At 43.3% G+C, this 23,124-nt stretch overlaps 1 protein-coding gene across 3 annotated transcripts; it reads right to left on the bottom strand.

The window, feature by feature from the left end:
• Positions 1-879: 879 nt before the first annotated feature.
• Positions 880-23,118, bottom strand: LOC124487090 (protein Dok-7-like). 3 transcript variants are annotated; one of them, XM_047049122.1, is made up of 14 exons: positions 22,953-23,118; positions 22,821-22,866; positions 21,039-21,269; positions 18,872-19,072; positions 15,564-15,683; positions 12,774-12,872; positions 11,768-12,549; positions 10,382-10,430; positions 9,466-10,146; positions 8,750-8,815; positions 8,574-8,662; positions 7,772-7,841; positions 4,186-4,365; positions 880-3,297 (listed from the first exon to the last, which is right to left on the bottom strand). In XM_047049122.1, exons 1-14 carry the CDS (start codon positions 23,004-23,006, stop codon positions 3,161-3,163), a joined length of 2,805 nt encoding a protein of 934 aa, XP_046905078.1. In that variant the 5' UTR covers positions 23,007-23,118; the 3' UTR covers positions 880-3,160. The 3 variants fall into 3 exon arrangements, with proteins under 3 accessions (XP_046905078.1, XP_046905079.1, XP_046905080.1); XM_047049123.1 differs by lacking the exon at positions 8,750-8,815 and having other exon boundaries at positions 881-3,297; XM_047049124.1 differs by lacking the exons at positions 8,750-8,815; positions 9,466-10,146 and having other exon boundaries at positions 888-3,297.
• Positions 23,119-23,124: the final 6 nt, after the last annotated feature.

The following is a 23,124-nucleotide window of genomic DNA, read 5'->3' as shown; positions in this document are numbered from 1 at the left end:
TTTTCCCTTTTTTACATATGAACGTAAACAAACCTAAAAGGATGAGAGGAATAGGACAATCTATGACTGGAGGGGAAGGTGAGGTGAGATCATCCCATACATTTGACATTCGGGACAGGACCTGAGGTGATGCACAAAAGAACCAGGTGCTGCTCTATTAAATGTTATTACATCTTTCTAGCGTGGAAATCAGCCTCACTCAATTATTTCTCGTTGTGAATAATTCATCGATTGTAGGCAATGTTACATTTTCTATCGCTTGAAAGGCGTTTCAAGGCTAAGGATGAACTGTAAACAGCTAAAAAAAAACATTCTATGCCTCAATAATAGAACAGCGGGAGGTGTTTGAATTTGCTGTCTGATGAGAGCAGAGGTTTACAAAACAACCCTGAAATCTAATTTTCAAGGCAACATTATAAATGTAATACAGTAGATGTACGTTTTTGAAGCCAGATGAAAGGTTCCAAATTTCAGCTCACAGAACTCACAAATAGCTTTTTGTGTCATAGGTCTTTATAAGGATTTACTTTAGTTTTGACCAGCACCTCAGTCCTATCCACTCTGTAGATAAACAAAAATTCAGAATCATATCTCATATCTCACGAAAGATAGAAATAATTAAGTATTTCATAATCTCACATGGTGTGACCTGGCCCTCAATGACAAGCTCCCCGGTGGCCCTGCAGGTCCTCCGACTGGTTCCAATCACTGTGTTGCCACCTGAAAGATGTATGATCCAGCTGGTTGATGAGATGAGGTGCACCTTCAAGGAGTTAACATGTGAGGTCATTTGATCTTGCACAGACACCACAACATCATGAATATATTGAAAATCATTTAAGAAAATCATTGAAAGCACTCTCTTAAACTGCCTATTTTTAAATAGAAATGTCACCTGTTATTTGCTGAGAATAATAATTATTCCTTAGCAAACACATTTGATTATTATTATTATCTACCAAGTAAAGTAGAGTCAGAACAAGGGTGCTACAGGTGTGGAAACTATATATCGCCTCTTGGCATATTTATCGCCCTGTTAAGGAATGTTATACTGCCTACAACATGATGGTGACAAATTAAGTTACTGGGTAAAATTCTTGTTACTTTGTTTCTACACCTTTGTTATTAATAATAAAATCAGACAGGAAAATAATACCACTTCCAATGGAATGTGAAAATGTGAAACGAAAAAACAAAACAAACAGTTAATTGTAATCTTGCTTTATATGTATAACCATTAGGTTTATATTTGAATAATCACATTTGTATAGAAAAGTCCCATGTTTGATTGTCTGCTGTACTATCTATATGCACTATTTGTATGTTCCTTTGGATAAAAGCATCAGCTAAATCAGGGCCCTCCAAACTACGGCCCCTGGGCCGAATATGGCGCGCCCACACATTTGGACCGGCCCTCTGAACAGTGCCAGAGACATATTTTGACAATGTAATTTTAAATAGGCTTATGTGTTGTAATCATATCATACCGGTATTGGAATTTGATTATGAAGGTTAGCTTTCAAACTAAAATTTACATCAGTTATTACCAATTAAAATGTCCCTTAGTTATTAACTATAATTATTAACGTAAACAAATTATTTGTTAGATTCACCCACCAACAGAATGGTACATTCAACATAACGTTCCATCATGATCGAGCCACAATAATACTGCTAATCACTCCGGCACATGTAATTTTCTGTTACAGAACATCGCAGAAAGAAATTTGGGGACCCCTGAGCTAAATTAATACAATTTAAAATGTAAATGTGAGAACTTACACTTAGTAACTTACACTCTTATAAAGCAGTGGTTGTGACAATATAAATAACATGTTACAAGAAAAGATGCCCTTTGAAAAACACAGACATTATTTTCAAACTCTTTACATAAATCTGTACATACAGTATTATCTTCAAATGTATAATTCTTGGCAGTCCAGATCTTCTCATATGAAAGACAGAATGTATTTACAGCAACACAAGTAATAATGAGATTGTAAATATAAAGGAGGTTCTTCTAACAAATGTATGCAGATTCAATGGAAAACGTATATGTGGTTTAAGATTAGAGTTGTTCTTACATCACCAATCAAACAATGGCTGTTACATCTGCTAAAACCCTGCATTCACACACAGTGTGGTGTGTGCAGGGGGAAAGAGCTTTTTCAGGTTGTCTAAGGTTTACATTGTTTTTTGCTTTGGCTTTCTCTGAAGAAGAAAAAACTGAATTCAGTGTACTGTAGCCTGTGCTTTGAATTATTTATAGACTGTTTGTAAAGCTTGGCCAGTCCCACAGCAATTCCACATGAACCGTGAAACAGAACAACAAACTTGAGCATCGTCAATTCTGTTGTGGTCGATGCTCAGCAATTAACCACAATCAACCTAGTCAAAGTTCCTTCGGACAACACAACCATTTAAAGCTGGGAATCCTTTTTTTCTGCAGTACTCTCCAAGGACTAAGACTGGATGTACTGTACAGTATAGGATGAAAATATATATATTTTTTTTACCACATACCAAACAAATTGCCTTGGGAAATCTTAGCACTACATGCTGTAGCATTAATGCAATGATAATTAAAAGCAACTTCTGAAGGTGAAAACAACTGCTAATCACACCTCTCTCGTTCTCCCAGATGAGATCCTAAGCGTGGCGCATTCAATTAGGGGTGGCCCGGGTAGGCTGAAAAGCCAGAGCTGTGGGGGTTTGGAAGAGCGAATACTCAGCTCAAAATGAGCACATTCACGCACCCATACTCTGCCTAAGGCTATGACCGTGACATAATGCCATCTAATGAGATGTCTGACTCCACACGGGAAGTCTTGATTGAAACGTCTCCTGCACACAGCCTTCTTCCTTCACTTGTTTTCATGTTGCTTTTTGGATTGTGGGCAGCTGTCCAGTCTGTGGGAGCAACGCTGCAGACGATCGCCATATTTTCCAGCTTGCCTTCACGGAAAACGTGACTGCGGTATTTGGCACAAAATGAGACATACATTTCGAGCAACAATCGGTCGACATCATTTTGGTGTTGCCAAGGAGTTTTGACACTGTGGAGAATGGAGCTGCACTAGGAAGTTCGAAGTGTCGGATTCTATAAATGCCCAGTTGGGTATGAGGTCCTGCAAAGGTCAGGGGGGGGAGACATGCAATGTCACTGTGGTGCTCCCCTCCTCCGCTGCTCCATAGAGTGAAGACCCTCCTCTCGGCCCAGTGCATGCTGGGTACCCACTTTGTGAGCGGTCTCTGTAGCAGTGATGTCAATCTGGGCATATTTAGTGGAACTTTTTCCTGTCGAGACATAAAATAAAACAGATTTCCCTATTACTTTTCAAGGGGAAAGGGTAGCCCACTAGTCATGAAAGCGGTGAATGTGTGCGCTCACCTGTATTATGTTCCTGTCCATGAGACATGAAAAGACTATAAAAGTTACTTTCAGTTTTGCTTTCCAAATCAGTCTTACAAAGTAGGCATCATATTCATCACGCACACACACACACACACACACACACACACACACACACACACACACACCCACACCCACCTCACAGAAGCTGACCCCATTAGAGCAAGTGATTTCACAGCGGTTTTCTGAATGCCCCTGTGACCCCCCCAAAGCATCTTCGATGTAACACTCCTCCTTCTGACAGATAAATGATGGCACATGCCAGGACAAGAACTGTGCCTCTGTCGTTGGAGATTAACCTTTCTCAGATCAAGTCTGAGCGCTCCTCATATTCCTGAGAGTAATGATGGTAATGGCAGACTTTTTGCCTATTAGACCTTGCTATCATCTCGCTGGGCTTGATTACAAAGGCTCGCCTGTCGCTTGGCGAGACAAGAATAATCAACAGGATCGTTTAGGGGCTTTTTCTTATCTCGCACCGAAGGGAAATAGAATTACAGGATGCTCATTTGCAGAGTCTCTTGGGGGGGATTGAAATCGATATGCGCTAGTAGTGTTAGCCTACAGTCCATCCTTCTAGGTTATTTTATCTTGAATAAACAAGAAACCTTTAAAAAAAAAGTGTTTTCCTCACAAAAACATATCCTTCATACCTACAAAATATCAACATCAAGACTACTGGCTAGTCGAATCCTAATCACGGTTGCATATACAGTAAGGAACGCTGGCGGCTGGCCTGCAAAGATGACCGGGGTCAGAAGGCGAGTCCTCACTCTGTGTGGAGAGGTGGCTGGCGGGGGCCCTGCCTCCCACAGCAGGCTCCTGCAGTTCCAGCTCCATGTAGTTGAGCTGCTTCTTGGACGTGGGGCTAACAGGGATGTTAACGTAGTTCACGCCATCACCCCGACACCTGTCTGGAGCTGTCATATCGGTTGGGAACACGAACACGGCACCTGCAGATGAAGAAGCAGATGGGAGAAACCAATCTATTCATTACATGGAAAGTACTGTGGTGCTGTATGAGTCACCTCAGGTGAGAGAGAGGTGGGAGGCAGGCAAGACAACCAGCATTGAAGGAGGTGCTGCTGAAAATACACCTACACATAACAAGTGTTTCAGAAAGGGCAAAAAGTCTTTTATTTGTTTAGTCAAGGTATTCTTGTTTCACAAGACACTCAAAACGAAAGAATAATTCATGAAATGGTTTAGGGCTCGTTAGGTTTCAGAGAGTGTATCTCTTATTAACTTGGCTTTAAAAAGTATCTATTCCAAGTGTCCATTGAGGAGTGGGGGAAGTTTGGATCATTAGTCTGTGACAGTGTGACATCTTGATAAATTGTGTAATTTCCGACCCAACGGTCCAAATGAGGATATAAGATGTCAGTAACTCATCAAGAAGTGTCTACTCAATCTGTTTTCGGAGGTAAGTGATTCCTGTCAAACACTCAACTCAAACTTAATATATATTATGATGTGTACCGTTCACCAACTCTGCACTAGCGCATTGATTACATGTGGGTGACAAGTGGAAGTCATAAAGTGGAAATACATTACTGTGTAGGAAGATAGAGAAACTATAGAAATAAAACATGTTGTATCTGCAAACCACAACTGAAATGTGCTTTTCAAAACAGTTACTTTCATCCTATCATCAAATGTGTGGCAAATGGCATGCGTGTGTCATTCTTAAGCGTTGCTCATTCATACCAACATGACCTAGAAATTACACAGCTGTGAAAAACTATTGGTATCCAAGGGACATCTGAAAGGATCTCATTGATATGTATTTGAATGCTATTCATGGTATGCTAATTCCGTCTTGGAATTGTGCTTCTTGCCAAAAAGATGGTCATGATCACTTTGGAAGAACGTTCACTCAGCAATGAAATTAAGATAGAATCTGCAATCACACAGGAGCTGTGAACAATGTAAAGGAACTGTAGAATGCTCTCATCTTTCTAGGTCAGTCTATCTGCTCATCATATATATACAGTGTAGCCAAGGGCAGTCATAGTAGTGAACAAAATCATCGTCTTTTGAGTTTCTTTCAGTAATGAAATGGCAACGCTACTGAAGGCGTCTTGTAAAAACAGTGGGATAAAATTATCCGCCACACTGTCAATGACACATCTTACGTCAGCTCTATTGTGGGATACTCTTTCTTAAGGGCATCGAAGCAGCCATGGAGAAACATGACTTATCCGAAACGGTCTTCCTTTGACGCGTGCCATATTGTCCTTAATTTTCATTCCTATTGTCTTGCTCCTGAGACTCTTCATCAACTCAACCAAATACCCCTGAACAAATGCACAAACCCTGTTTTAAACTTACAGCTTGGTGCTGTAATTGAAGGTGAATACAAAAAAATCCTTTCCTGTAATTTCTTCCTAGTGGTAATCTGGTGTCAGATAGTGTTCAGCTGGTCTCTTGACATTTAGCGGCCATTTTCCCCCTCAGTCTTTCCAAAGCCATTAGAGTCATAAAGATTCAGCGGTTCGGTCTGTGACATGGTCTGAGAGTGTAACTGGCTCATGAATGCACACATTGGCTCCCCGTGGCTATTGTGACAGTTCAACGGCGGGCTGATCCGGTTCAGGGCTAAGACCATTTAGCCATTTACACAGAACGATTGCAGCGGACAAGGGTGAGAGAGGGGCAGACGTTTTGGCAGAGTCACCACCTTTCTAGAGATTCTCTCTGAAGGTGATGCCAGGGTAACCCCTGGGTAATCTTGACGACCTTAGTTCACCACGGTCACTAGCCTGGGCTTGTAAAGTCCGGGGAAAATGCTAGTAGATTGCCCGGCAATCTTTTATAAGAATCACTTGATTTGATCTAAGTGATGAAAAGTCTAGCAGAGGTACCATACATCATTGCCATAAGGTAGATTTCTGGGTTTCGTCCCTCTTCTTCTCCATATTTCACAGACATGGACTCACAGAGGAATTTAACAAAAGGCACAAGGTAAGTTACAGTTCCTCGCCTACGCTGTACGATGGTTTTAGTTCATGAGTCTTCTTCAAGGCCGGGGTTCGTTTAGCAAAGAGTCAACACAAGCTACTTCCCAGACACCTGCTCAGCTCCTACTTTTGGGTCACCTAGCATTGCTGCCATCTGAACCTGAGGGATAAGATCTGGCAACCTTTTGGCTACTGGTGTAATGCTAGCCCTCCGGGCAATTTGCGGCGAAAGCCTCATCCCAGTTAGTCCAGGGTGCCCCCTGGTGGGAAGGCTCAGGGAGACGAGAGGAAGGTGACCTGGGTAATGTGGCCAGGTGTGGGAGGTGATTGCTAAGGCTGAGTGATGTATTTGGTTCCACGACGTGACAATCGTGAAGACCGTTCTGGAACAGGTGTGTACAAGACTTGAGGGGAACAGATCCGTGAATGGGCGTTCTGACTGTCCAGAGTTCTCTTGACGACTGCCCTTTTACCTTGCATCACGGACAATCTTCTGTCTTTACACATCCCCTCACACCTGGCAGAGACTGCTTGGGGGAACAGTGTGTGTATGTTTTGTGTTTTGTGTGTGTGTCTGTAGTTGTTTCTCAGGCAACACAAGTTTGTGGAGATACCTAAATGCATTGACAAAAGCACTCAGCCATTTCTGCAATGTTGATGGACAGATAGAGAGGTCTGAGAATAGCAGCTTGTCCTATCATTCGTCAGTCGCAGGATGAAACTATTATCCTCAACTTTGGCCTTGATTTCACTTAAACCACAGTTACAGTTGGCCTTAAATACACACTGAATTCGCGAACGCATCATTGATCAATCTGAAATGTGATTTGCATAATGCAAACAATGATAGAGTTCATTGATTTTAATGATCAGGCTAAATTTATATCATGCAATGTGCTGTTCTGTCTGAATTACTTATTGGTATATAGTTCCTCTAATGAGGTATCTGCCTGTCTGTGCTTTCTTCCCCTCTGAGGCCACATATCTGGTGACTATCTGCCACATCAGATAGTCCATCTGAGAGAGCCTCATTTCACACAAAAACACTCGTACACGCACGGTGTAAAGGGTCATTATGAAGATGACTCGTGAAAAAAATGATCTCCTTTCTACTGCGGGACCAAAGGGAATTATCGTAATGAGAGCAGAGACATTCTACTTGTCTGGAACATATTTTTTTAAAATATTTGTATACATACAGTATATTTGTTTATAAACATCCAATTGCCCACTGAGAAAAGTAAAAGAATCTCTTTGGTAAACCTCCTGTGTATGCTTTTACTGGCAAAGCAGGACATCAAACATCAAATCAAACTCTGGTTGTTATGTATACTTCAAGTACAATGATCAGTGGGTTAAGACGGAACATGGAAAGTTCTAGAACCTTGAATTCTCTCACCCTCAGTTTCATGAAGGAACCTCTGGTGTCCACAGCTCCCCATTAGCTCGTACTTGCTTTTCTCTTCAGTCTGAAAAATATGCAGTAAGAATAAAAAGCTTTATTTCGAATGGTGTCATTCTCTCTGTGTCTGACAGTAATGAACTGTGAAATGTAAATTGAAGTCAGACTTGGGCAATATGTAACTCACAGTTCACTAGACAGTTCACTGCTTCAGATTGATTTTATTTTATTTTCTGTAATTGCAGTTCACTTAGTACTCACACATTGTAAACTCTTATGAGTTCATGGAGGTTTATAAATGCTTTTAATGCATAAATAACCAAGGTTACAGTGAGCCAGAGTTACAGACAGAACACAGCAGAGGCAATGTTGCGAATAAGGTGTAAAATTCTCCCCTCTCATGGTTCGCTGTCTGGCTCAGAGCAAGCAATCCTGAGGTAAGGCTCTTACAGTCTGCTCTGGCTCTGAGCAGTCACAGCTGGCTTTAGAGTACAGTGACTCATCAAACACCCACATATAACTGTATGAAAAGAGTACCCTTGCTCTGCTGGGATTACTGTGCATCTTTAAGTCACTCCAGGTCACCCACCACACATGAACATTCAGTGACATTACACATAAACGTAGATGACATTTGTTAATGTCTTTTTCACCCATGGATTACAATGCCATACACAAACATTTTGGAGCAATTTGTTATTCATTATTTACTGATGTACAGCTTACTTTACCAGATGTTATGATTACTATTACAACTACAGAATGTAATGTTATGGAATCACACTTTTTCTTGCCCCACCTCTGTATTCTTCTCCAGAGCACGGCTCTCCATGATTTCATATGCAGGATCAACTTTGCGCCTTTCTTCTTTACTTCTAGTTTTTTTGTCTGAAGGAAGAAAAGGATCACTTTTAAACTTGAATTAACGTCTTGAATGAAAGCCTAGTTAATTATTACCGGTACTAGGTTTCCCACCGTGAACAAAGGCCTCCAAAGAGGTTAGTTGGTGAAGAAGCACATAACCTGTCTGATCGGACCGATCTGGAAGATTACAGGGATAGAGTAACATCAACTGACTTGACCACAAAATGTATTGTCTTTGGACAAGATATACAGTTTTATAGTCAATGCTGAATGAAGGCTTTGTGGTTAATATTGTACAATAGCAATAGAAAATGGCTCTTGCAATCCACAACGTGCCTCATCATTTCCAGGACAAATATAACCCCCACACACATAACCACAATGTTGGAGCAACTGTTGCCGGAATTGCAGCAAACTGGGTCTAGCTGAAAAACAGACTGGCTTGTCTATTTAAAAATATAAGAATATAGACTTCATCTATTTAGTTTGGGACAACATTCTGTTTAATGTCCTGGTTACTCATTAAGATTCCTTGGACCTCTCTGAACCTTCAAAGCAGCTAGATCTGAAATCAATACCAGAGCAGAACAAGGAGATCGGAGGGGTAAGGAAAGGAAAAATAGTCCAAGAAGAAATACAAAGAAAACAAAGGAAGGGATTTTTTATTAATCAAAGAGAAAAACAGACATGGAATACAGAAGCACACACTCTAAAGGATGCAGACCTTGGAGAGGCCAACCAAGTAGTCGGCTGGATTTGTTTGTTAGCATTCAGTCGAAGAAGAAGAAGAAGAAAAAGAAGTTAAGGTGCTGAGTCGCCCCTCTTACCTTCATCTGTCACTGACTGACAATTCAACTCCTCACTCTGGAGGACTCTGTTTTGGACCACATGGTCCACTTGTTTCACTTGAGCCGAGTCCTCTTGTTTAGACATCCCCTCCTGCTCACTGACACCCATCTCTAAGCAGGGCTTAAAGGGTAAGGCCTGTCCAAAGTGGTTCTTCTGACCAACCACCAAAGTAGCACTATTTGTGCTGCAATAAGGCATTGGTGGTGGCACCCTTTGAGGTGGGTGGCAATTCTCCCTTTTACACTTGAAACAATTTTCATATATGATACTGTCTTTGTCTGTGCCGCAGCTTAAATCATGTGATGGAGATCCATGAGGAAGAGGTGGTTGGGATCTGAGTACGTGGCCAGATGCAGCAGCCATTGACTCGTAGAAGTTCAGTCTGCCTGTCTGTGTGCCTGCCTCTCCAGCTATACTTGGATAGCCTAAGAGATCAGCTAGGAGGTTTGCTAACCTCTCTTTGCCTTTCTTATTTGGGGCCTGCTCCTCATTTATCTTCTTCGAAATCAGCTTCACTGTGCTATGATTGGTCAGTTGGGCAGGTGAAGCGTTAGATGCCATGGCTTCTGTTGAAACTAAAGTCTTGGATTCGGCTGAGCTGTTACGTCTGCACGGGCACTTGTTCATACTTTCTTCTGCTGAATTTGGTTCAGAAGATCCTGGGGTGAATTGTCAAACTAGGGTTTTCAGGTTTGGCCCAAACATCACGAAGCATCTCTTCTTGAATAATATATATATACGTGATTAAATCTGCACATTGATTTAAAGTCTACCAATGGGAGGTGGTTCATATGTAGTTCTTTAAACACATATACAAACAAAGCCATGCATTACTGCAGCAACAGAAGTGTATGGTAATGGTGTACATATGCATTCCGGAAAGATCCAACTTACCTGGTATGGAGGGAACAGCAGAGCCCCCCAGGTGGGAGAGTGGGGTTCCCTGTGAGGAGAGCATAAGATACTTTTTTGGTCGCAATACATGAAACACAATGTCAAATTTCTAGTTTATTTCACAGAATTCTTAAAGAGTCTTTCATCGTTAAAAGGCAAGGAATTGTGATGATGAAAACACCTTGTGAGGTGCAGCAACTTGGACACATAAAAGAGTTGATAAAAGCTTTGGACGCCCCATTGTGAATTCAGTCTGGCTGAAAGCTAAAGGCTGCTGATAGTTGTCCTTCCACTCTACTCCTTGTCTCAGAAGACTGGTGCTGCTGGGCAATCATGGTAAAGCCTGTGCTGTTGTAAACCTCAACTGAACTTGCAGCTTGGAGATGGCCGAGTGAAAAGCAAAAATTAAAGGAAAAAAGTGGTCTTGATCATCACTGTCGATTAGAATTTCTCAAATAGTTTTCACGACTAAGTGTACCACCTGTGGATGGAGCTATGGATAATAAACGAAATATAAGGGAATAAGTATTAGTAGATAATTAATTTTTGAATAAAACGGTAGGTAGTCCCTGTTGTTGGATTTTTGTTTTTGGAGAGTTAATCAGATTCACTTTTCTATCAAAATGGTAACCATAGGCCATTAGCATTTGAGCGAAAGTCTAGACAGTAGCTGACAACATGCTGAAAACAAGAGAAAGTCCAGATTAATCTGATGGCTTTGCAGTAACCTGCCACAGGATCAAAACAAATCAAAACGAAAAAGTCCAAACCCCAAATCCAGTACGAAAGAACGTTGCCGTGGTAACAGGTAAACCTTAAAACATTCCGTGAGCACGCCTTCTTTGGAGGTGCAGTAACAGCCTGAGGCACTACTCACTGTGCAAGACGCAACTTCTGACCTGGCTGAATGAAATGACAGTTGCAACCTGAATTGCCTTCACACCATGCCAATTTAATGGGCGGTACTAGAGTATTAATAGAGGTTCTGCCATTGACTGCTGTGACACTTCGCACTGTATTAACAAATAACTAGCCAAAAGATGATACAGAGATGAGCAGGCCTTATTTATACAAGCTGCAACAAAGATGTCTTACATAACAGAGAATGTTGCAGAAAAGATGTAACTTGTTGACTGGTTTCTAAGGAAACTAAAGAAGGTAAGACACTTTGTAAACCAATTACTATTCATAAGGTTTGGGATTTTTTTTTAATCAAATGTTATGAAACATCAGAATCCAGGAAGAAGTTTGACTGTAGTGTCAAGTGGCGCGAAACCAAAACCTAATCAGACACGGACCACTTCAGATCATTGGTTTAGTATGAAAGGAAAACAATATACATTTTGAGTCCTGCCTTAAATGACAGTTACAGACAAACCATTGTACCTTGAATCCTCCACAAGTGGAGCAGATGATGAGGATGGTTTTGGAGCCCGCCGTGTGAGAACTGCAGATCTGGCACGACTCAGGGTGCTGACTGTCACCAGATGGCGCCACCTTGCTCTTGTTCTCTTCCAACTGGCCTTGTGAGAACTTGGCTGCGGAGTGTCCAGGAGCAGAGCTGGACTGACTTCCAGGAGCCTCCTCACCCTCTGTCGCCTCGTCCTTGAGTGACACGGGGGGTTCAGGCGCCCGGGCTCCCCCGGCTCCCTCCTGGAGTAGGCTCTTGGGGGTGTCATAGAGGTACCTCAGTGATGTGGGCACCTGGTACTCATGTCCTGGGGCTGGAGGGCAGCTGCAAGGGCTCAGGTCTAGGGCTATATGAGGGGGAAGGCTGAGTAGAGACTCAAAATCCTCCCCTGGACCATTGTCCAAGCTTCCAGTGTAGGAGGAGAAACTCCCGGAGTAAGAGGAGTGGCTTCCTGTGGCTATGCCGCTGTCAGAAGAGCTCTGCCGACCAATTTCCTGTAGCTGCCGAGACCGAGAAGGTTTGGCCATTGGACGGGCTTCGCCCACCTGGCTGACTGACAGCTTTTCCTCGCTCTGCGTGGCCACTTTAGCCCCCGACTGGCCAGCGCTCTCCGAAGAGGAGGGGCCAATCGCTGGTTCGGTCCAAATAGCCAGACGGCTCCCGATGCTGCAGTCTGATTGGCTGGTATCTGAAGTGTCAGAGGAGCCTGATATACTACGATCGTCTCCAGCCACAGATGGGCCATAAGTAGACGAGGCTGTCAAAAAATATTAACAACACATTAATCAAAGATGTCAACGTATAAATCATGTATATTCCAAAAATTGTCATCTCAAACGCTTTCTTCGACATGACATCATTAGCATGCATCACATTGATCATGCCTGAGGTGGTTAAGCACCATTAGAGGCGAGCTCCACATGTACTCGTTTGAGAGCGGAGAGGAATTGTTTCCAAGGACAGGGTAGAGAGATAGCCCACCTGTGCTGCTCTGGTGCGACAGCATGCTGAGGCGTTTCTCCAGCTCCTGCGCCTCGTGGTTCACTCTCTCCTCTGAGTAGTTCTGGCTCGCATTGGGGTCTGTCAGAGCAAACACAGCGAGTCTCAGAGTTAGAAAGTATGAGCAATGCTTAAGCTGTTTCCCTTTAACTACTCGAGACTGGCATTTTCTGCACGGAATGTATTGAAAGGTCATAAGGTATGTCTGAAACCATACGGTGTCACGGATCACAATTGAATTGGAATGGCAGAGCCATTCTCCTTGATTGGTTTTCTGTTCATATATATTAGTTCAGGTCTATAAATCACATCAAAGATTGGCCTTGGGTGTTCTGCTAGCATCACCGAGACAAACGTACGACACAGCACAGTGCCTAAGTGCTTAAATGGGACAGCTGAGGAAACATCAAAACAGCTCCAATAAATACCTCTGTGACTATTGTATTACACTTGGCCTTGTGACTGGTGCCGACTATGGTATGTGGTTATGTGCTTGTGGAAACATTGCAGAAGTGGAACTACTTAGGTACGACGACAAAGTGAAAAAGGCTTGCACATTCATGATGTGAGCTGGATCTCCCCCTGTCTGTCAGGCTGAACCTGTCTGGCCTTTCGAGTTGCGAGATGAGGGTCACGCAGGGGAACACCTCGCTGTGTTTGTGCAACGCCACAGAGTTTATTTATAGTGCTGCCACATGTTCCCAACGGGACGTGGATATGGAGTTGGTGCGGCTCAAGATCGTCGGTGCCGTGCGAGGGTCCTGAACGTACCTTGGACCCAAGGTCAGCTATGACTGTGTGGTTACGTCGACTATCTGGTCTATCTTTACTGTCCAAGGTTAAATATTGGCATTGTTCTGCCATGAAAACCCATTTGAAAGGTGATCTCATGTGTTTCAAACGGAGATTGGCAAGGGCTGCATTATTGTCATCACCATGCCATGTTTCCAAAATGCAGAACATTCAATTGCAGCAAACCATTTGACATCTCATTTAGTCTCTTGTCTACGAAAATATTCCCATCCTTGCAAATATACAGTTGTTCACAGTAAAGCAGAGACTAGACACTGTTGTTGAGGGGGGAAAGGGCAGGGGGGGGGGGCAGGCACAGTGGAAAACACACGAGAGACAAAGCATGCCGGAGTTAAAAAGGGACAGTTCACGTGAACCACTAGTTCATGAAACCAGAAGGGAAAAGGAAGGTGGAAAAGGAGGAGCAACGTAGGAAAAGAGAGAAAAGGGAGGAGGGTGGAGCCAACGTACAGCGACAGAAAGACCTACAGACAGATAGAAGGAAAGATGAAAGAGACGCACGCCATGAAGGAGAAAGAGGAGCATTAAGGGGGACAGTCAAGTGTGGGTTACGGGTGCGGGGCGGGGCAGTATGCAGTGGAATCCTGGGGGATGAGGTTACACACATGCCCAGAGTGATTGGGGGGGGGGGGGGGGGGGGGGGGGGGGGTATTGGCCTCTGCTTGTGCGAACTGTGACTTTGACCCCCCAAGGCTCTCGCTCTGACATAGTCCCTGCTATTTATTCTACTACGCATGACAATAATAGGGGATGAGCTCAACTTCTGATTGGGTGACGAGATGTGTGAAAACAGGAATACCCACAAACCACAGCTGTCCAGCCTAACCCCTGCCTTGCGCTCGCAAGGTGTGCGTTCGAGCAGCTGAATTAAGTTGGCTTGTGTCATTAAAGTTAAACAGTGCTTGTCCTATTAAATACGTATAAGGTGACCTTGTTGCATCCCTTGTCTGGTGTACAGTTGGCCCAATGGTTATTAGATCCTGCTCTCTCATTTCACTGTTTCACTGTCTGTTTTATGGACCATAAGAACTGTATGGAAGACCCCTTTCCAGCTCCAGCTGCAGTTGTTGTTCACAGGTTGAAAAACTGGGTGGGATAGTATGTATTGCTAGGTGAGATGTTTGGTTAGTTGCCTCTTTTCGTTTCCACTTTTTTAAAACAAAGTCGACATACCGGCTCGTTCACGTTAATTGGCTCTCATCTCATTCGACTTAAAGACAAAATGATCCCACACCGGAGCTTAAGATTGCGGCTTTGAAACCAAGTCCATTTTTACTTGTTCTTCCTAACTAGCTGTAGGTGTCACGAAACAGAACACTTTATAACACCGTGAGTTCACGCCTTCTCTTCACCTGTCGGTGTCCACTCTGTGTGTGTGGAGACGCTAGTTCCGCCTACTCTTTCGACACAGAAAGCAAACAAGATGACTGAGGCAGCGGGATCGACTAAAGTTTTTGTGACATTTGTTCTTATGTAAAAATGTATAGACTCATTATTTTTTATAATAAAAATGATCAGTTGCAATATATCACGGCACCAAAAATTATTGCACTCATTTCCATATACCGTGTGATAAGTCGATATATTGACTATCGCGACAGGCCTATTTATGGTAATCCAGTTTTAGATACCACCACAAAAAAAAGCTGTAATTCTGCTGAGTAACAGCAGTAGACGGACACCCAGAAGATGGCTTTAATCCAGAGGAAGAGCATGGTGGCTATAAAGTATGCTTTTAGGGACGCTTGATACAATCAAGATGGCAAGAGTCCAATTAAAACCTTGTCGGGTATGTAAGGCAAAAGGGCAACGAGTAATTAACCTAAATTAAGCAGGTAACTGTCCCCTTTCTCCCCCCCCTGCCTACTGCAATAAATGTGCCATCCCTGTCTTTATGGATTTAGCAGAGGCGATCCATATGCCAATAGCTGGATGACACTCAACACGTCTGGTACTGACCTGGAAGGACTGGCCGCAGACCAAATGGGCCCCTGGTGGGGGAGATGCCTCTGACGATGCAGTCGAACAGAAAACTGATATGCTCGCCCTCCGTGGTGGATAGGAAGAAGACCCCGGCCCCTGTAGGAAACATACATCATCCTCCATCAGCTTCCTGTCACATCTCTGCGTTTCGACCGTGGTAAGTCTTCACTCCATCTGGCTCTGCTAGGGCAGACTTAGTGTAAATGTCTGCCGGCTGATTGGTTTGGCTCTTGAATGAGGTGTTGCTCGTGTTATGTCAACAGTGGCTGTTTTCAGTCTGAAGTCTGACTCATTCCATTTCAAGTAAGATACATACATACAGACAAGACAAGAAACAGGCAACTAAACTGTTCACATGTCGGGGCAAATGTGACTCCCCTTAGTTTTAGAAAAACCCAAACACACGAAATGTATACATCTTTCGCTTCGTAAAGGGTCTTCAGTCCAATTGAAAGGGTGTAAAGGTAAACAAACATGCCCTTTGGTGTCCTCCTGACCCTTGCTAACAGCCTAGGCTGTGTACCACCATGCACAACACATCAGGGGGTGTCACCAAGAGGGCACCTTCTGTCAACCTGCTCCTGGGACCACACACGACACAGCTGCCCCTCCGCCACATTCCGCACACTCTAGTTAACCTAAGCAGAGACAGGGGTCACCAGCTAAGACCACTCAGAGGTTTGCACTCAACCACACTGAAGACCACCATGTCCTGTCTGCAGGAGTAGCAGGCCAGCATCCATCATTGGCCTCAGAACCTCCAAGGGAAATTGACACCAGATTTATTCCAGTGACCTCAATCGAATTGATCCCAAGCACAAGATGTTGGACTCACAAGGGCGCATACTCGATTGTTCTACACTAGATTTAAATCGGGAGTGACTTGATATTTTACCCAGCAGCTGAAAAGGACACAGAGGATTTTGAGTCAAATGACAAAAACAACAGGTGAGACCCTAAAACTTAGGATGTACTAGAAAACTAAAACACAGTGCGCATCTACGGTAAGCATATACTGTAGGTCCTACCACCATCTTGACATACCGAACAGTGCTACCAACCACACAGAACCTCCGAAGCACACAGAGGAGCTGCCCTTCTTGTAGAGCTGAGTGTAAATGAGCTCTGAGCTCCTCGATGAAGCAAGAGGAGTCAGAACTGGGTCTCTTATTTTTACCCTGGATTAGCAGAGCTTGACCGTCGTCCAAGCAGCCATCCTCTGCCGCCGTCCCCAGGGATGAAAGCACTGAGTGCCCTTTCAGTCATGTGGGGCACACAACATCATCCGTCTCTGCTCTGAAAGCCATGTTTCTCTATGGGACACAACCAAGGATTGCTTTTAGGGACAGGATCTTTTGTACACAATCCCAATGCAGGCATCGGTAAATGATCCCAGATGGAAGTTTCAGTTGTTAGAACACACTTTCAGGAACTTTACTTTCAGCAAACCAAATAAGCAAAGTAGAGGTCTTATTTGAATTTGGATGCAAAAAGTAGCAGGTCTCTCATCCAGACACTTCCCAGGTCTACCATCCATCGAGCATGCTAGATGGCATGGCATGAGTTCGTTTTAGAGTCCTTGGGTGCTTCTTGGAGCTTTCCTACGAAAAGGGAATCTCTGGGAACAAATTAGGGAGGCCACGACGGCAGACACCGAAATATATTAGCCAGAGCCTAAGGGTTCAGTAACACTGTCACTCCACTTTTCCATCTGCTGTGGATAAACTGTACTGCAAGTACGTATCTCAGGAATGCACGCCCTTCAAGACACATAAACATTCTTGCCCACCCCCATTCACCGATACCACATTCACGCATACATTTCCCTACTTCAAAAAGAATGCCGTTTCCTATGTATGTCTGGAAGTTATACCTTGCCCGACCTTCATCATATCGAGCTGCACTTCCAGCCCAAGCTTGAATCGTGCTAAATAAATCAGGGATCGCAGAGTGAAGTCTCGTATTTCCGCTGGGCCTCTATGTATTAGGAGTGCTCTGATGTCTCCAGCTATGCGGCGTTCTCCGCGAGCCCGCTCTGTCAGGTCCAGGTGTTGACACAAGCCTTTTCCCCTCTAACAGTTCTGCATCTATTCCAATACGTACTCTGTTGCATATTCCCTCACAACCATGCACACATGTTCGGGACAGTAACCCTGCCACTACTCCAGGCTGATTGATAGTGTATGTGTGTAGTGTTCGCCTTTGCTGGAAAGCTAAAAGCCTCTACTTGATACAAACTGCCTTCTAAGGAGTTGATTTCACCTTTAAAATGCAAAATTTTATGACACACAAAGCCTATTATTTGTGTACTTTGCTCCTGAACAATAGCACATCAATAGTACATTGAGCAATTGAATTATGTGACAACTGGAAAACTTAATCAGATTAAATGACGGATCATTCAGTGACTGAGCATATCCTTTAGTCATAGTTTAGGCAAAAATGTTCTCCGTACATCTGTGATGTCATGCTGAACTCTATTGACGCATTTGATTTAGGCAAAATGCACTGAATCACAGACACCACCTCACGCTTTCAAAGAAAAACAATTAAATGTCTGGGAATTTGATGAATCACGTGAGCCGATTTAATAAACTCTGTACGTAAAACAACTGACTGGTTATAGGTGAAGATACTACAACTTCAGTAAGCAAGGTGGGGCGGGAAAGTTCTCGTCAATTGATCTGTCCATGAATCCACCTGCAGTGTCATCCTCACAAACACACTCAAGCATTATAATTTCACAGGGTGTAGCAGACGATGTCTCACATTTAATCCTCCATAAGTGTAATCATTATTAATCTAATGTCTTATCTACATTATATTTACATTGTTTGATTTATATACAGTATATCCAGCACATACCCTTTCAGTAAGGTACAAGCCTGGAATAATACCATAAACCGGAAAGCACTCATTGAAATGTGCACAAGCTTATGTTTTTGTTTAGACTACTGTGCACATTGAAAACAATTGCCAATGTTGGCAAAGGAGGGGGGTGTGTTGCTGTATTGTACCATGGCTTGGGTAAGACCATCAATTAGTATTCCTCTGACCTGTCTAAAAACAAACCTTTCTCTGATTCCATTATGCTCAACAAGATGTGAAAGTGGTCTGAGACTTATCTCATAGAATATTGGCCTCAACTTGAAAGGAGCCACCTGCTAAAGTGAATGTCAAACTAAACCAATGGCAGTGCCATCAGTTACGAGACAACACGACAGTGCAATTGTTCACGCCCTGAGTTCTAGAAGCACAGAACATTTAACATCCAAACAACTTACAGTAACCGCATCGTGTTCCCCCCTCAAAGACGAAGCCGTTTGATACAGGCCCATATCTGCGTAGGTCTGGAAGGTTCCACTGGCCGATGATGGTGGGGGGGATGTCTCTGGCCAAGACCAGAAGGTTGTTGCACAAGTGCAGAGTTGCAGGCCCACTCTCCAACTTGGTGCCAGTTAAAACTCCAACACCAAACTTGTGTACTGGGAAACACAAATGAGAAGCCAGTTTAAAGAAATTCCACAACAAAAACAAAATGTCTTGTTATTTCAAATCAATAGCTAAAACAGCTCTGTTAGGGGGTTAGACTACAAGCATAAAGAGGTAGAAAACACAGTTTCATCACAAACATTATTGCTCCGGCATGGCTTTGATTTACTCCTGCAATAAAAGGGGGAACAACAGCTGAGAGCATGCAGTGAGATCAGTGAGCTGAGCTCAGAACAGGCTCAGATCTGAGTCCCAATGCAATCAATCACAGCCTGTCATAAACACCAGCGTAATTGAGTCAATACCGCTGCTAATGAGCTACACTAGAGCAGAGGAGGCCTGACCAGGGAAGATACGCTGTTCTGTTTGTACATTGTGTGCGTGTGCGAGCGTGTGTGTGTGTATGCGTGTGTGTGTGTGTAAGCGTGTGTGTGTGCGTGTGTGTGTGTGGAAAAATGTGTTCACGGAAGTCGCTCCAAAATAAAACAGTAATGCCAAAATTTACACGACTGGTCCCAGAGAACAAACTCTGTCAGGTGAGAGATTGATGGCGTCAATGATGAGAAAATGTCGACCAGGCCTGGCTTGTCATCACTCAGTTGGAGAGAGATTCACAGGGTGTCACAAATCACAACAAAAGGGTTGGCACACGACAGCCTTCAGACACAGGCTACCAGGTGACATTTCTACATGCCGGGCCACACTCTGGGATACCACAATAGGGCACACATACAACACACACAACACACACATCCCAATATACACACACGTCGACAAACTATATACACATAAACATGTGACACACGAATATCCACAAACAATATCCAAACACACACACAAGCACCCACTCAAACACAAGGAAGGCAGCTGCAAAGTGTTGGCTAGACAATTCAACCGCTCCATGCTTTCAGGTCAATTACCCCGTTGGATTAGTGACCTATTTGGAACTAATTTGTTCCATATTAAAATGATATTGGACTGCTGAGTCATAAAGACATCAGAAAGCATCTGGACTGTTGAATTTGAACTCCAAACGTCATCATCAAAGCAGTATGCATAAGGATCTGATTATTCGATATTCCCCGCGAGCTACTTTAACAGCATGCTAGTTCAGCTATTATGGTTTAGAGAGATTCCCTTTCTATTCTCTACTGAACTGTAAGATGGTAAGCATGTATGATGAAAGCATATTGTTTTGATTCACAGCTCTTGAAAAAGCCAACGTATTATTATTTAATACCTACATTAATGTTTAACACTGTATACTACACAGTATAGCTTTCCAGAGAATTGTTTGGCCTTGAGCAATGAAGAAGTGAAACTATGTGCAAGCAAGCACTACATGGAGTTCAAACCTCATGTAGCAGGATTACTCCAGTTGTTGGATTCAATTACCCTACCCTACGCCCACCCAGCACAAGTCTAAACTTCCCCTGTGACCCTAAAATATTCTCCTTCACCTCTCCCTCCCCTCTTGTAAATCCAACTTTCTGAATCCCAACTTTAGGCCAAACAAAGCCTTTCATTCCTTCCAAACACCTCCACCATTTCCATGTGCAAATCTCAAAACAGATAGATGTCAGACATTTTCACGGTGAGAGATGTCCACACAGTAATTATGTCTGATAAATGTTACAACCTTTCTAGAGCCAGATTTCTCATGTTCGGTCTGAATCACAATATAAAACTATTAATTTTAAACGGTTCATACAGGTATCTGAGGCCTAAACACAATGAAACTGTATTCTGAAGTCTAGAACGGTATTGCTTTGGTTTCTGTGTCTTATAAGTAATTTAGCCTCTAAATAATTGATGTGTAAAATCAGCTAATCCTGTTACATTTACCCTCACACAGGCCAGCGCATAACATTGTAAATTTTTTACAAACACTTCATACAAATGTAATCACGTTCATCATGTCGCAGCCAGGACACCGGAGGCCCGCCTCCCCGACCCTACCTTCTCCGAGGCTGTAGCGGACACGGATGTCCCAGGCCAGCAGGGCGTCCTTGCTGTCAAAACCCAGCACGGCAGCCTGGCTCAGGCAGAGTATTGCCAGGGTGTAGCCTGCCCCTTCATACCACAGTCCAGTCTCCAGGCCACAGATGTCTTCCAAGGTGATGCTGGCCCTCTCCTTGTGGCCCTGAGTCTTTTCTGATTTGTCTTTAAACACCAGCAGGACTAGACAGTCTGGCGGAGGTAGAAAGAGAGGTAGGAAGGGGGATTGTGGGTAACGTAGTACTTTTGTATTTGAAACGCTGCCTAGTGTGCAGAATGAGCTTGGATTGTGCTACTCTTGTTAACTCTTATGACTGGGATGCTGACAATATTTGGCACCCAAGTCATAAACACAGTAGAGAGCATAAAGGATGAACAAGTTTTGATGCTGAAACTGGTTATTTCTTCAAATCTTTACTCTCACATGAAGATGGGAGTTCAAAAGGAGAAGGTCTTAATGAACATCTGTTACCACATATTCAGACAAGGCCATTAAATCCACCAATGCTATCTATAGCAGTGAGGCTAGATAGAGAAACTCTCTACGTTGTCTAAGAGTGTTCCAGAAGAAGGCTGTGGTGAAGGAAGAGATTATAAACAAGCTATTAAAGATGCATACTAAGCCAAGGCCATGCAGTAACATCCTAGATGCATCAGAATAATAAACCCAATTGCCATTCTGAAGGTAAAACCAGTACAGTATGTCCCACTTGTTTACAGAATTTCAAAGTCTTGGGATTTGGCCTAAGGGTATACGGGAAGATATGTCGAAACTGCACTTGCTTATGGAGACAGACGGTTGCCAACCAGGGTCTCCTCTGCTCTTGGTACTGTAAAACTACAACCAGTGTCAACTGACAAAACAAGGCCATCTATTTTGTCAAGCACACAAGCTCAGCTCACGCATGACCACGGTCAGCTGTGATAACATGAAACTTCAAAGGTCTGTAGAACGGTTGCATTCCACCTCGGCCTAATCCGTTAAACACGTAGCATGAGCAAGAGACAAGTAGCAACTGAGACTGAGATGAACAGTGACACAATGTGGCCATGTCATCTCTTTCGACTGGGGTTGAATCAGAGTGCGAATTATACAATGACAATTGGGGGGGTGAACTTCTTCTCCAGATTGTGTATCGACCCCCCCGACCTGTTGTTTTTACCTCTTTTGGGTGGGTCTAAGTCTTAATTAGGGGGGTCAGACCCCCCCAAACCCCCTGTAATTCTCACCCTGGGTTGAAGCCTCATTCAGCAAAGCACCATGAAATCATGCGTGTCTGAATGTAAACCAACATGAAATGCCCAACTAACTGCCACTGTCCAGACAACTGTACTTAATTGATATGTAAACTATTTAAGATTTACAGATGACACTTGCATGCAAGCCTCTTAAAATATATCAGTCAAAACCACATGAAATTTCAGGAGCCAGCCAAAGTTCTGAATGGGCACAATGAAATTTGAAGCCTTCAGTGAGGCCAATGGATTTGGAAAAAACACGACATACAGTTATGCAAGTTCAAGTGTAATTTGAGTTACATTGCTTGCCTGGATTGTGCTGTTGTGTCACATCCATGACTACCTGATATGTTTTTATCAAAAACAAAGTAACACCGAGACGGAATGGCATTGAGTTACCATGTTAATCTAACAAAGATAAACATTGTAAAGAGTGCGCCGCTATTTCAACAACGTGTATGGGATTACCCGCTTTCAAATATAGAACTGTAAAGAAAAACCTACCTGCCACAGGCGATGGCTTTCGAAGTACGACCCACCTAGTCTTCCACTGCAAAGAGAAGGAAACAAAGTATAGCCAGCACAAAATAATGAAGTCGCGTACACATTTAATGAACTATTTCGTCAAATAAACACCTTTTTTCCATCTCTGAATTTGACATATCCCTCCACGACAACAGAATCCGTCATCTTCAGTCATGGTTCCAGACAGCTGCAGTGTTGCTGTCCCGTGCCCGAATGAGAGGGGTCAATTTCAAAATAGCTTTACTGGAGAGGGGCATACACTCTCCCTCCAACACGTCTCCCC

The sequence above is a fragment of the Hypomesus transpacificus genome, chromosome 25, assembly GCF_021917145.1.
Source record: "Hypomesus transpacificus isolate Combined female chromosome 25, fHypTra1, whole genome shotgun sequence".
Lineage (NCBI taxonomy): Eukaryota > Metazoa > Chordata > Actinopteri > Osmeriformes > Osmeridae > Hypomesus > Hypomesus transpacificus.
Note: the sequence above shows the minus strand (reverse complement) of the source record. Positions and strands in the feature narration are given on the sequence as shown.